At 36.5% G+C, this 12,856-nt stretch overlaps 1 protein-coding gene across 23 annotated transcripts in view; it reads right to left on the reverse strand.

Moving 5' to 3' along the window:
* Positions 1–12,856, reverse strand: part of LOC128208138 (sorbin and SH3 domain-containing protein 1-like) — a 99,874-nt gene that overhangs the window by 72,103 nt on the left and 14,915 nt on the right. For 22 of the 23 annotated variants that reach the window (XM_052911727.1, XM_052911704.1, XM_052911603.1 and 19 more), the window contains exons 2-3: positions 6,939–7,090; positions 1,714–1,793 (exon numbers count right to left, since the gene is read on the reverse strand). In XM_052911727.1, coding sequence (XP_052767687.1) covers positions 1,714–1,793; positions 6,939–7,090 — 232 coding nt within the window. Of the gene's footprint in view, positions 1–1,713; positions 1,794–6,938; positions 7,091–8,274; positions 8,619–12,856 lie in introns of those variants that run through there. The other variant, XM_052911618.1, reaches the window with a different exon arrangement.

Genomic DNA, 12,856 nt, shown 5'->3' on the forward strand with positions numbered 1-12,856 from the left:
CAAGCTCAAGCTGGCTCTCAATCACAGAAGCTACCAACACACCAACTTTCATTACCATTCCATTCAATTCTTACGTAAGTTAATGGGCAGACACATTTTTTCTATTTTTAGTGACAGAGAAATTGACCTTGACCCAACCGCTCAAAGCAATCCCAAGCTCAAGCTAGTTCTTCACAAAAGCTACCAACACACCAACTTTCATTACTATCCATCAATGCTAGCTTAAGTTATTGGGCGGAAACCAATGTTTGATGCCTGCCTGCCAAAAGATGTCCTGATTCTAATAACCTGGTTCAGTTGAAAACCTTGTTAAAATTTATCATAAATATTTTCTGTAAAAAGCTTTTTTCTCTCTCATTTTCTGAATTCTGATTGATTTCAACATTCCATCAAGATAAGTGAAGGTGCACAGATGCACAAGTTTTCTAAACATTTCAATCAAGATATGGTTCAAGACAAGGATATCATCCTCCCAGAATCTTCACAATGTGGGAGAAACTACATAACTTTGATATGTTGGCATTAAAGGCTGTAAATACCAGAATATGTCTGATTAAAGTTCAACCTCAAACCACAATTCACAACTTATAAAGATACTTTATAGGAGTTAGGAATGAAATGAATCCAACTTCATGAAAAATAAAAATAAAAAAAAATAAAAAAATAAAAATATCATCTCTAAGATTTCATCTGAATTTTTGTCTGATTTTACAATAGAACAATTAACAAAGACATCTCAATATTTATACATTAAGTAATCTTCATGAAGTCTTGATGCTCCATGTTTAAGCATATCTATTGCCCCTTATAAATCTAACATGTAATTTACCTGCATATAGCTGATTTACCATTCCGCATGTATCTCCTCTGAAGAATGTAATATCAATAGAACTGAATTTACTCCCAATGAAGTAAATCTTCAATGTTGAAATAACTCATTTAGATTGCTGTGAAATGATGGCAATTATTTTCACCTACAAATTATTATTTGCACACAGAAATGACTGTGGAATTGGGCATTTAAACACTAATTAGCATGCCATTTTGATCTGCAGGAGTTAATATTGGTTTCCTATATCCAGAAGGTTATTTAAACACTGCAATTTGTCACAAAATCAAGCATTTAAAACTGTTAGTTTCTTGTACCATGTTTGTTGAGTATAATATTTCATTTTGATTTTAGTTCAAGTACTATTTGCATGTATAACATGGCATTGAAAATACAAGTGAATACAAGTGATTGCAATAAACTGGAGTTCACTCAAAATGGGGCTCCGAAATATTTCAAAGGTTTGCAATATGAGCTCCAGGAATATATTCAGTACATTTCAGAAGAGCTCTGTTGTAAACTTTTATGCAATGGTTCAGAACAATAAACACCACTTCACAATTCCATTTAGCAGCATTTTTGCTGCCTCATGGAGAGTGTTTATTTCCATCTTGGTGTCGCATGGGAAATCTCCATCTCATTCAGTAGAGGTGGTTTAACCTTTAATCTTTTTTCTTTAAACTAATTCATTATTTTCTTTAAACTAATTCAATATTTTAACACAAAGCATTTTTTGAAATTTGGTTGTTACTGCAGTCTTTCCAAATAGTTCTCCGATTGCGCAACCTGCCATAAAATACTATAAGTAGCAGGTAACTATTAGTAGATAGACCAGCAAGGTGTCTGTTGCTATAGTGATGACCTAGGTAATGACCTTGACTTACCTGAGTTCAGGATTTCCAGCTCATGATCGATGTGATTGTGGATGTCCCCGTTCATTGTACCATTCGACTTCCCGCTTACTCTGAAATTTCAAATACAATAAACATATATAATGAATATAAATTATACAAATGCCACACCAGGTATTCTGCTCATCAAAATGTACTAGTTGTATACTCCATAGTCAGCATGCCAGCAATAAACTACCCCTACAAATCACATTAGCTATACAGGTTTCATAGTGGTTTTTCCAAGACATTTTAATATTATTACAGCTTGTTCACATATGAATTTTGTTAATAACAGTAGAGCATGTTTATTCTCTGAGGTCTGTGAATGAACAACAATGTTATACATCATCTGGAAGTGGGGAACAGCAAATATTTAAAGTCAATGAGAGCTCCAGGAAGCCACTGGCAACTGGCAGGCTAAGAGCTATCTGAGGCATCAAAGAATGCCAAATGTCTGAGCCATAAACCAATTTATATAATTAAGTAAACCCAATCAAACCCAGAGTTATAAGCCATCTTCTGTCTACAGTATTAACATGGATTCTACAGAGCTGGGAATTAACGAAATGAGCTGTTATGAACAGTAAAAATTCAAACTTAATATAAATCTATTTATGTCTTTGCTCCACCCAACACATGGGATTAGGTGAGGATCTTTATTGATCGACATACCAATGCCTGTCTCCGCCCCTTTTTAAGTATGAGGCAAAGATCTGGGGACAATATACTCCACCCAGTCTGTCTCCACCCCTCATGTAAGATAAAGCAAAGGTCTAGGGTCAATATACCCCAACCAGTCTGTTTCCAACTCACAAAAAGGATGAGGCGAGGATCTGGGTCAACATACTCCAACCACCATGTCTACCCCATACATATAGATTGAGGTGAGGATCTGGGGTCAGCATACTCCACCCACCATGTCTACACCATACATATAGATTGAGGTGAGGATCTGGGGTCAGCATACTCCAGCCACCATGTCTACACCATACATATAGATTGAGGTGAGGATCTGGGTCAACATACTCCAGCCACCATGTCTACCCAATACATATAGACTGAGGTGAGGATCTGGGGTCAGCATACTCCAGCCACCATGTCTACACCATACATATAGATTGAGGTGAGGATCTGGGGTCAGCATACTCCAGCCACCATGTCTACACCATACATATAGATTGAGGTGAGGATCTGGGGTCAGCATACTCCAGCCACCATGTCTACACCATACATATAGATTGAGGTGAGGATCTGGGGTCAGCATACTCCAGCCACCATGTCTACCCAATACATATAGACTGAGGTGAGGATCTGGGGTCAGCATACTCCAGCCACCATGTCTACACCATACATATAGATTGAGGTGAGGATCTGGGATCAGCATACACCAGCCACCATGTCTACACCATACATATAGATTGAGGTGAGGATCTGGGGTCAGCATACTCCAGCCACCATGTCTACCCAATACATATAGACTGAGGTGAGGATCTGGGGTCAGCATACTCCAGCCACCATGTCTTCACCATACATATAGATTGAGGTGAGGATCTGGGGTCAGCATACTCCAACCACCATGTCTACCCAATACATATAGACTGAGGTGAGGATCTGGGGTCAGCATACTCCAGCCACCATGTCTTCACCATACATATAGATTGAGGTGAGGATCTGGGGTCAGCATACTCCAGCCACCATGTCTACCCAATACATATAGACTGAGGTGAGAATCTGGGGTCAGCATACTCCAGCCACCATGTCTACCCAATACATATAGACTGAGGTGAGGATCTGGGGTCAGCATACTCCAGCCACCATGTCTACCCAATACATATAGACTGAGGTGAGGATCTGGGGTCAGCATACTCCAGCCACCATGTCTACCCAATACATATAGACTGAGGTGAGGATCTGGGGTCAGCATACTCCAGCCACCATGTCTTCACCATACATATAGATTGAGGTGAGGATCTGGGGTCAGCATACTCCAGCCACCATGTCTACCCAATACATATAGACTGAGGTGAGGATCTGGGGTCAGCATACTCCAGCCACCATGTCTACACCATACATATAGATTGAGGTGAGGATCTGGGGTCAGCATACTCCAGCCACCATGTCTACCCAATACATATAGACTGAGGTGAGGATCTGGGGTCAGCATACTCCAGCCACCATGTCTACCCAATACATATAGACTGAGGTGAGGATCTGGGGTCAGCATACTCCAGCCACCATGTCTACCCAATACATATAGACTGAGGTGAGGATCTGGGGTCAGCATACTCCACCCACCATGTCTGCACCATACATATAGATTGAGGTGACGATCTGGTGTCAGCATACCAGCCTGTCTACAGCTGAACTCACCTGTGAGTGTTTATATGAACTCCAGGCTATGATGATTGAAATGCCATACACATGCTTTGTTCCTCAACATAATGGTTTTCACCTGGCATAATAAATAATCTATTTTCAAAATTACTTTGTCGTTTTTTTTGCATATTTTCAAGAGCTCAACAGTAAATTACAGTACTGATTATTTGTAAATAAACTTCAATGCATCAGAAATTCAGGTATTTACTAGGGTTTTATACTGTTGAAAACAGGCATAACTCTAGCCAAGAGCACACACAATTGTGATTTTGGACAGCAAGGGAGACCAATGTGCTTCCCATGGCTTTTGCAGTAGTTTCCAAACTAAATTTAAGTAATTTGAGAGTATGCATACAAAATAATGCCCATTTTTGAGTTTCAGTGTACAAAGTACTACCTCCTTCATACCAAATATTTTAAAAAAATCCCATTGAAAATCACATTCCTTATAGGGGTGTTTGGAATGTTACATCAAGGGTACAGTGAGATTTGTCTTACAGTCTTCCTGAAATTGTAAAAATTCTTTGAAAGTTTTTGCCTGTCCGAAAAAATATTTGCCTGTCCGAACAAATATGTCATAGTATACATAAAGAGTAAAAAAAATGAATGTCTGTTTTTAATGCTTTCCTGATTTAGTTCACAAAAAACAACAACAACATATAAACTTTACATTGACATGTCGTTTATTAAAAAAAAAACACACTTGGTCTCGCAAAAAAATATTTAAACACCGCCGCAATTAAGGTGCTTTCTGGTTTTTTGTCATCTGGTAATTCCACCAACGCCGCCATTTTGACTGCAGACAAAGTAAATTGAGTGCCGACGATTTTGATTGTATTTTGTTGCAAACCAAGAACCAATCAAAACTGTTGTAATAAAATGCCTTTACTGATGAATCGTATTTACTCGTTTATCCCTGGGAATCAACATCATGATCGCATATCAGAAATCCGAAATGGCTGACTTTTGGCGATGGTATGTGACGTCAATATCAGTATGGGATCGACTAACTACCGCAAAGGCAAATAATCAGCGAAAGTTTTGATAGACATTTCACTTTCAAATACCTTTTCGCTATTTAGTCGTCTCAAAATATGTCGGTCATCCGGACCGTCATTTTCGGAAGATCTGCCAGACCTGTACAAAATTTGCCGGACATGTCCGGCGGACCGGCACATTTCGGGAAGACTGGTCTTATGTTGATTGTTAGAACTTGAATTACATAAATCATAAATACATCTACCATAAATGACTTGGTATTAGACGCATTTTTTCCCCTCAGATTTCGATGTAAAAAAGTGCCTGCGTCTAATAACCAGTAACAAGCTTTTGAACTTTTTTTTCTGAGGTCGATTTCAGGCTGAGAGTTTGTTTAGATTTATGTAGAAAGGGATGTTACTCGCGTCATATAGATTGAGTATATACAGGTTAAAATGGCAGTTGAAGATCGGGATACGGTACTGGTTGAGTTTGTAAATCCGAACAGTTTTGACAATTTTTTAACAATATCTTTACGAGTTTTGGTTCTAGTAACTGCAAACTTGGCATTAATAATGTTTGGTTCAAACCTCAGCCTCTGCTGAAGTACACATTCACAAAATAGTTTGATTCATAAACGCAAAACGTTCATTTCATGCACAGTAAATCACCATTCAATCGGTGAAATGGAGTATGTAAATCCCGATCGCTTTTAAAATTATATTTTATCTAAAAATAGATTGCTATTCCGTCATAGTTTGTTTCTAATCAAACACACAATGGGAATGGGAATCAACTCGAACAAATTCTAATCTTAGAAAATTTGAGTTGTGTCCCTTGCTTCAAAAATCTTAGAACATTCCGTACCCATGATATTGATTACAGTGCGATTTAAAATCTGTGAGGTCATTCCCCGCGTGCTGCATATGTACATTTCACCTGATTAGGAGTTTGACAGGGATTTATAAGAAAAATACTAACCTAAACTTGACGAAAATTCGCATTCGTTGCTAAGGCAAGCGTTTGTAGCGATCTAGATCATCGAATTATTGATCGAGTTGAACAAACGCATGATTTAACAGGTGTTCGGTATTTATAGACTGTTCGGATTTACAAACTTAACCAGTATATCGTAAGATGTTTATAATTTAATAAAAAATATTGTATGATTAAAATTATTCAATATTAATTTGAATAAAACAATAACTGAACATGCATATCAAAAAGCAAAGTTGGGCACTGTCAAAATATTTTTGTCAGTTGTACGATAAGGTGAGAAAAATTTGCACTGCCTTTAGACCGGTTTAAACATACCAATACTACAAACTGATGCGATAATGGTCTTGTTTTTCCATGTTCTTTATTCTTTTCTGTAGGTGTTGACATTTTGAGAACAAATCCGTACAATATAAGATTTTTGCATAACTTCACTTTTCATTCTCGACAGGTAATCGTTTACGATACACTGTCAGAAAGAAATCTTACAAATTGTCATAAAAGGTACTTTTCAGTGCCATCCAGAAACAAATTATCGCACTCAGTACTTTTCAGTGCCTACTCTAACATGAAACGAATAAAAATGAAACATATTTTGCATTATCATTGTATGGTTTTAAAGATAAACATCGCCATTTTCACGAATTTATTTTTTTTCGTCACTGTCAACAAACATGGTGGCCAAGATTGGCAGATGATTTTGACATATTTTCTATGCGTCCCTTAACCCAAAACATAGATTTAAAGTTTTTTTCTCAGATTTTTCACGGATTTTTTTGCCTGCGTCTAATACCCCTATCGTCTTATACCCAGTCATTTACGGTATTAAAAAGCTCAACTTCTTTTTTTTTTAGTCTGGGACACACCTGGTAAGTTCTAGAATGAGTTCATCTGTGGCGGTCTTGATTAGTCTCTGGGCTTCCTGGTGTTCGAGCCCACGGGCTTTCTGCCCGTTTATTCCCTCAACATAGTCACCGACCTGTATACCCTCATTGTACGCCTTGCTGTTCGGGTTGATCTGAAAATACAAACATTTAAAACATGTAATATACAATGTACAATTGCTCAGAATCCCCTGAAATTTTATGTTCCTGGTTTAGGTTGATAACTTTGTTGCTGTTGAATTTGATCAAATCTGCTCTCTGTTTAATTCCTTCATGATCCTGTTTGAGCCTATGTATAATAGAAATATTTTGGATATTGTTTGCCATGTTATTTTTTTCATGTCCGAAATAAAGCAATTTTTTTCTTAGGCCACACCAAATTGATCTTTCGTTCCTCGGATTCGCCGCACCTGTTTTTTTGAAAATGTAAAAAAAAATATTTTTATTTTTTTCATGCGATCGCTCCAATTTTTTTACCTGTGAACCAGATATTTTGAGTTTAAATATAGGTTGAAGTGTAATTTGTCCATTTTTAATATGTTTTTCGCTTGCGCTCGCTTCATATTTTATGAAAAATATATTTTTATTTTTATTTCGCTCGCTCGCTCCATTTTTTTTTGGCAAAAATCCGAGGAACTAAAGATCAATTTGGTGTGGCCTTACAATTAGGCTTTGCGTATATACAGGCTAATTGCCGGGTCGCTGCGGGCCCAGACTGATTGACTGGTTTCATTAGCTTTTAGAAGCCCCGTTCCATATATATTACCCTATTTTTTTTTGTCCAGTAATATTAATCAAGTCTTTCTGTAGGGGAACTTCATTATTATGTTCTACCCAATCAGTAATCCTTTCCATTTTCACCTACAGTACTGCATTGTTGAAAATCCCCCTAAGATTCTCATCAAAATATTAATATCTGACTAAATTCTCAATGTTTTTCTCATTTTCTATTAAAATAATTTTCTTTTTCCAAGCAACTGTGAGTGACACTTACCACTTTTCTGAAAAATGTCATTGTTATGTCCAGTATAACACTCAAAATGAATTGACCACACAATTAGCTGAGAAACATGCAAAACATTAAATTGACTATAAACTGGCAGACATACTAGTAACTTGTCTAGAACTTGTAACAGAAATGTCAGTATTAAAACATTGACACACTGTAGCTCATCATAGTAGAGGTTGAGAGAGAACAAAAGAATTCGTAATTATCATGAAGTACCTGTAAAACTGATCCTACAGATGAGTTTAAGAATATGGTCTCGAAATAACATTTATTTTTCCCACATTATAACTTTGTAATAAAGAAACAAACCTGGTATGAAGTGATAGCACAATAATAAGCTTCAAGCGAAATTATTACGTCGTACAATAATACCCTTAGATTAATTCTTATTGTTCATTAATATGCCATCCAAGCCTTCAGACTGTACGAAACGAAACTTATAGATCACCAAGTATAGTTCCCATCTTCAAAGTACACATGAAGAACACTCTTCCCAGTATTTTCAATATATATGTATTCTTCCAGAGAAAATGATTTTAAATCCGAAAAAAAAGTCTTAAACAATCCCCAGGTACTGCAGCAAAACAAGAACCAGATCTTGGAAGTGGCCCGAGGAAAATACGGCATGCAGGCTACCTGCTCGTCAGGGGGCCATGTTCTATGCTAATCTAACTACCTACACATCAAGGTATACAATCAAAGACTAAGTCAGAGAGCCACTTATCGCTCAGGCCACTTGTTAGCTGTGGGAATCCTTGCAATCTCATATCAGGAATATTTACTACACACACTATTTTCTTAAAATACAATATTACATTGATGCACCATTTTTTATAATGCAGCAATTACATAATTACGCTGAATGAATTTTTTACAATGTAAACAAACAGGCAAGAAACAAAATAAGGTATGGCCGGATTCTTTCTTCATTTACTGAACAATACTTTAATATTTTCCCAAAGCAACAACCTAGTGCCAAAAAAAAAATATTCTGACTTTCCAGGTTGGATTTTTGAGAAACATTCATTCAAAATCAAGTAAAGATCAATTATAGGATAGAGAGAATGCAAACAACAGTTACAGTTGACTACTGTCATAAAGAATGTATGAACACACCATTATCTATACCTTCAATTCAGACAAATATTGCACCAAACATAGTTATCTAAATCACCAGCAAAGGGAGAGAACAAGTGAAGGAAGTCCTGCCAACCAGAGTTCACTGCCCTTACAGGTGTAGCAGTGCAGACAGGAGCGCTGGCTCATTTTCCACAACATTAACCCCACATTACAGAAAAACATGGCCACCTCCCAAACTGACATCCTGACTTGGTTTGCCTGGAATTTCTCATGCAAATTGTGTAATTTTGTTTTAACGATTGTGCCAACAAAAATCATGAAAAATAGAATTGAGCTTACTCATACACAATAATCAGGTGTGCGTCAATAACACAAAAAATAACAAGGCTTTTAAATATCACACTTAAATCAAGATGCTCTAGATAACCCAATTCATTTAAAGCATAAAATAGGCTATTAAACCTAAATCTGTAAAGTTCAGGATGTAATCTATCCTGTTCTTGCTGCCTTAATTTACGATGATAAAGAAATGATTAATGAAATTTCTGAAATATTCTTGTACTCTGGAAGTGCCTGAATGCAAGCAGCTCCTGCAATAATGAGGCTGATATGTGTGCAGATTGAATGGAACACACTACTGATGATACTTCGGATAATTGAAGTTCAATCACTATGCATGTCACAATGTCTTGGTCTGATTTGCAACTGGCTTTCTGCAAACATTACAAGAGAGGTGAAATTTGTTGCACATCAACCACTGACCTTATGTGATCTGTTAGTTTGTTTGACATTTAGATCACAGTACAAGATCTGGCTGGGCTCATCACCTGAATTTGTTAGGGATCAACATAAATGTTTTATATGCCGCAAAATCAGTCAAGGTAATTCATTTGAACAATTCTAAATGAAAAAATGAAGCTTTAGTTGTGTGATAAGCATGCCTTTATGTAAAGCAGCCCAATCTAGGAATCTGCAAGGTAATTTAAACTTCTGGTTCAAATTAGCTGGGTATTTCCTGGTAATTAATTTTCATAAATCCTTCTCACCTGATGTTGAATCAGAGCCTTTCACAGCCCATCCCAGGGATATACCTAGGCTAACATAACCCCATCTTCTATTTGACTCATAATTAACTCAAAATTTCCAAATAAATTTTCATTCCTTCAGATTCCAGCAAATAAGCAGCATCCAACCATAAAAAATTGCTGAGGTCAGCTGAGGTAAGCACCCAGTGTTGGAAGTGTTCTGTATTTTATATCAGGTAACAATCTACTTATCAGGCCTGGTGTAATCACAGACTATCAGCAGTCCTCGGCAGCTGTTCCTCAGATAAAGGTGAGCCATTGGTGAGCCATCCACGCCAGGATGAAGGCAAGATGCCTTTATTGGCTTAACAGATAAAATGACTTATTAAAAAAACAATTATTTAAGTATTTTATGTATACATTATAACTAAAGATTCTACATGTGATAATAACTGAGAAATGCGCAGATGTCAGCAATACTATATAATATAATAACTTAACAAGAAAACAATTGATGCATAGCATCGCGTCGGCGCAATAAAATTAGAAGAAAAACATGCATGTAGATAACCAAAAAATGGTTTTTTGCTGTCCCCAAGGGAGATTACTGCGTAGGAGGTTTAGAAACATAAAGGCTATTATAATGGTACTGTGTAACCTTCAGCTATTTGGGAGGAAGTTGGTATCAATCGGAACACCTCGGCCTGTATCTTGCCGGAGATGGCCGAGTTGTTGTGATTGAGTTGGTATTTAAAAGCAAAATTTTCAAAATGATAAGCAGGGCTATTATAATTTAAGGTTTCATTATCAATTAAAGTGTTAAGTTTTATAAAACATACTAAACTTAATATTTTTATGTGGAAAATATTGAAAGCATTGTTCTGCAATTTATGAACTAGTCCCTTAGTTGGAAAAATTCTAAAGTAATATCAAATATAGTCATAATAGAACACCGATAACCACCCAACAGCAAGAGTACCACAATCAGGTGCCAATACTTCCCTCTTTCAAGGGGGACAACTTAAAAGGGGTTTGCGTGTTTGGACTTTCCATACACAGTGATTTTCATTGTACTTACGTGTACCAAGTTTAATATCTATAGCTTAATTAAATGGGAAAAAGTTGTCTAGTAAAGGCCAAAATAAAGGTTTTTGCACAATGACAAAGACACGTTGGTTGACATGAAAGGTATAGTGTGTCACAATCTTGGAAAAACAGAAATGTTTTACATGGCATGGTTCTGGATCCTTTCCCCACCTGAGAGCGCTGAAATCATGTCTTAGGATCAAGTTTCAGCAACAGGATGTATTTTTGGAGTCTGCCAGTTTTATGAATGAAAGATTACAATCTAAGGAATAACAGTATCGTCTTGACTAATGGCCCATAACTCTGATAACACAACAGGTAGATGATAATGTGTGTATACTATTTCCTCCATCATGAGATCATTATGCTGTTGGAAATAGAAATGTAAACTATATTTATTATTTTTCATCAAATAATCTTGCTACATTACAATGCTTTTAATGCAATAGTTCAAGTACTTATTTGTAAAGCTTGTTTGAAAAGACATCTATCAGCTGATATGTATCACACTGGAGTCTGTTTTTAGTGAAGATTCTAGTGCTTGGAAAAGTATTTTGAGAGGCCACGAGGAGATGCCTCTCATGGGTTTTGAACCCACAACCAGTGTGACCTCAATGGTAAGAGGTGTACATTTGTAATGCATACCGCCTGCAGTATGAATATATAAAAAAAATGTCTCATTTAGTATAACAAGTAAGTCTGCAGTTTCTAAGAATTGTGCAAAAAAAACAACAACTAATTACTTGACACTCCCTGACCATTTTACACATGGCAACGATGTTGTTACTAATTAACCCGCAGAGAAGAAATCATGAAAATAACATTCCTAATTCATTTATTGATTTGAAATATTCATTTTTACATCTTATGTATTAAACTTTGAGTATAATTTTGTATCATTCTGTATATGCAACATACTGTAGAGAAATACAAGCAAATGACCATCAGACTTCAGTTTTGTTCTTTCACCATTTTGGGAATGGTGTTGGGGCCTTTCTGGCTGCTGTCTTATAACTTAAATAAACAGGACTGCCTAAATAAACAACAAGAAAAGATAAAAAAAATGTGATAAGGTTTGTTTCTTAAAACTCTTCAATGGAAAACAGTTTGAGAGATCAAATTTTGTTGTTTAAAAAAATAAATATATTTTTAAAATAACTTAATAAGCCCATCTTTGGGGGCATAAAAAACATCGGAATTTTTTTTCACATTTTGGAACAAATTACATGCTTCAGCATTTGAAGTGGGCCATACATTCGACCCAAAATTGGTCAGCAAAAACAAACTGACTTACCTGGACCATTCTGAATACCAGAGCTCTAGCTGAAATAAGTCCTTTATATCTGGTCCAGAGATTAAAAAGTTAGCATTCAAAGTAATTATCTGCGTCCTTATTCAGTACAATTTAAAGTTGAACATTTCTCAAATAAAGGCTACTGCCCATGAGGTTATTCACACAGATCACAAAACAATTCCAAGAAGTTCAGGTCGCCATAATAGTTGACCTGACTGCAACAATGGGAGAAGAACTTGATGATATTTGTGACCAGATTCCTCCCACCTGTGACCATAGCCAGTTCTCCGACTTGCAGAGAGTGTCATAAAGCACACATCAACAGGTAGCCTCCATCCATATCAGCAAACATATCGAAACTATCAGGGGTTTTATGAGAACTTTAAGTGGCACCCAGTCTTATCTT

Source organism: Mya arenaria, chromosome 2 (assembly GCF_026914265.1).
Source record: "Mya arenaria isolate MELC-2E11 chromosome 2, ASM2691426v1".
In the NCBI taxonomy this organism is placed as follows: domain Eukaryota; kingdom Metazoa; phylum Mollusca; class Bivalvia; order Myida; family Myidae; genus Mya; species Mya arenaria.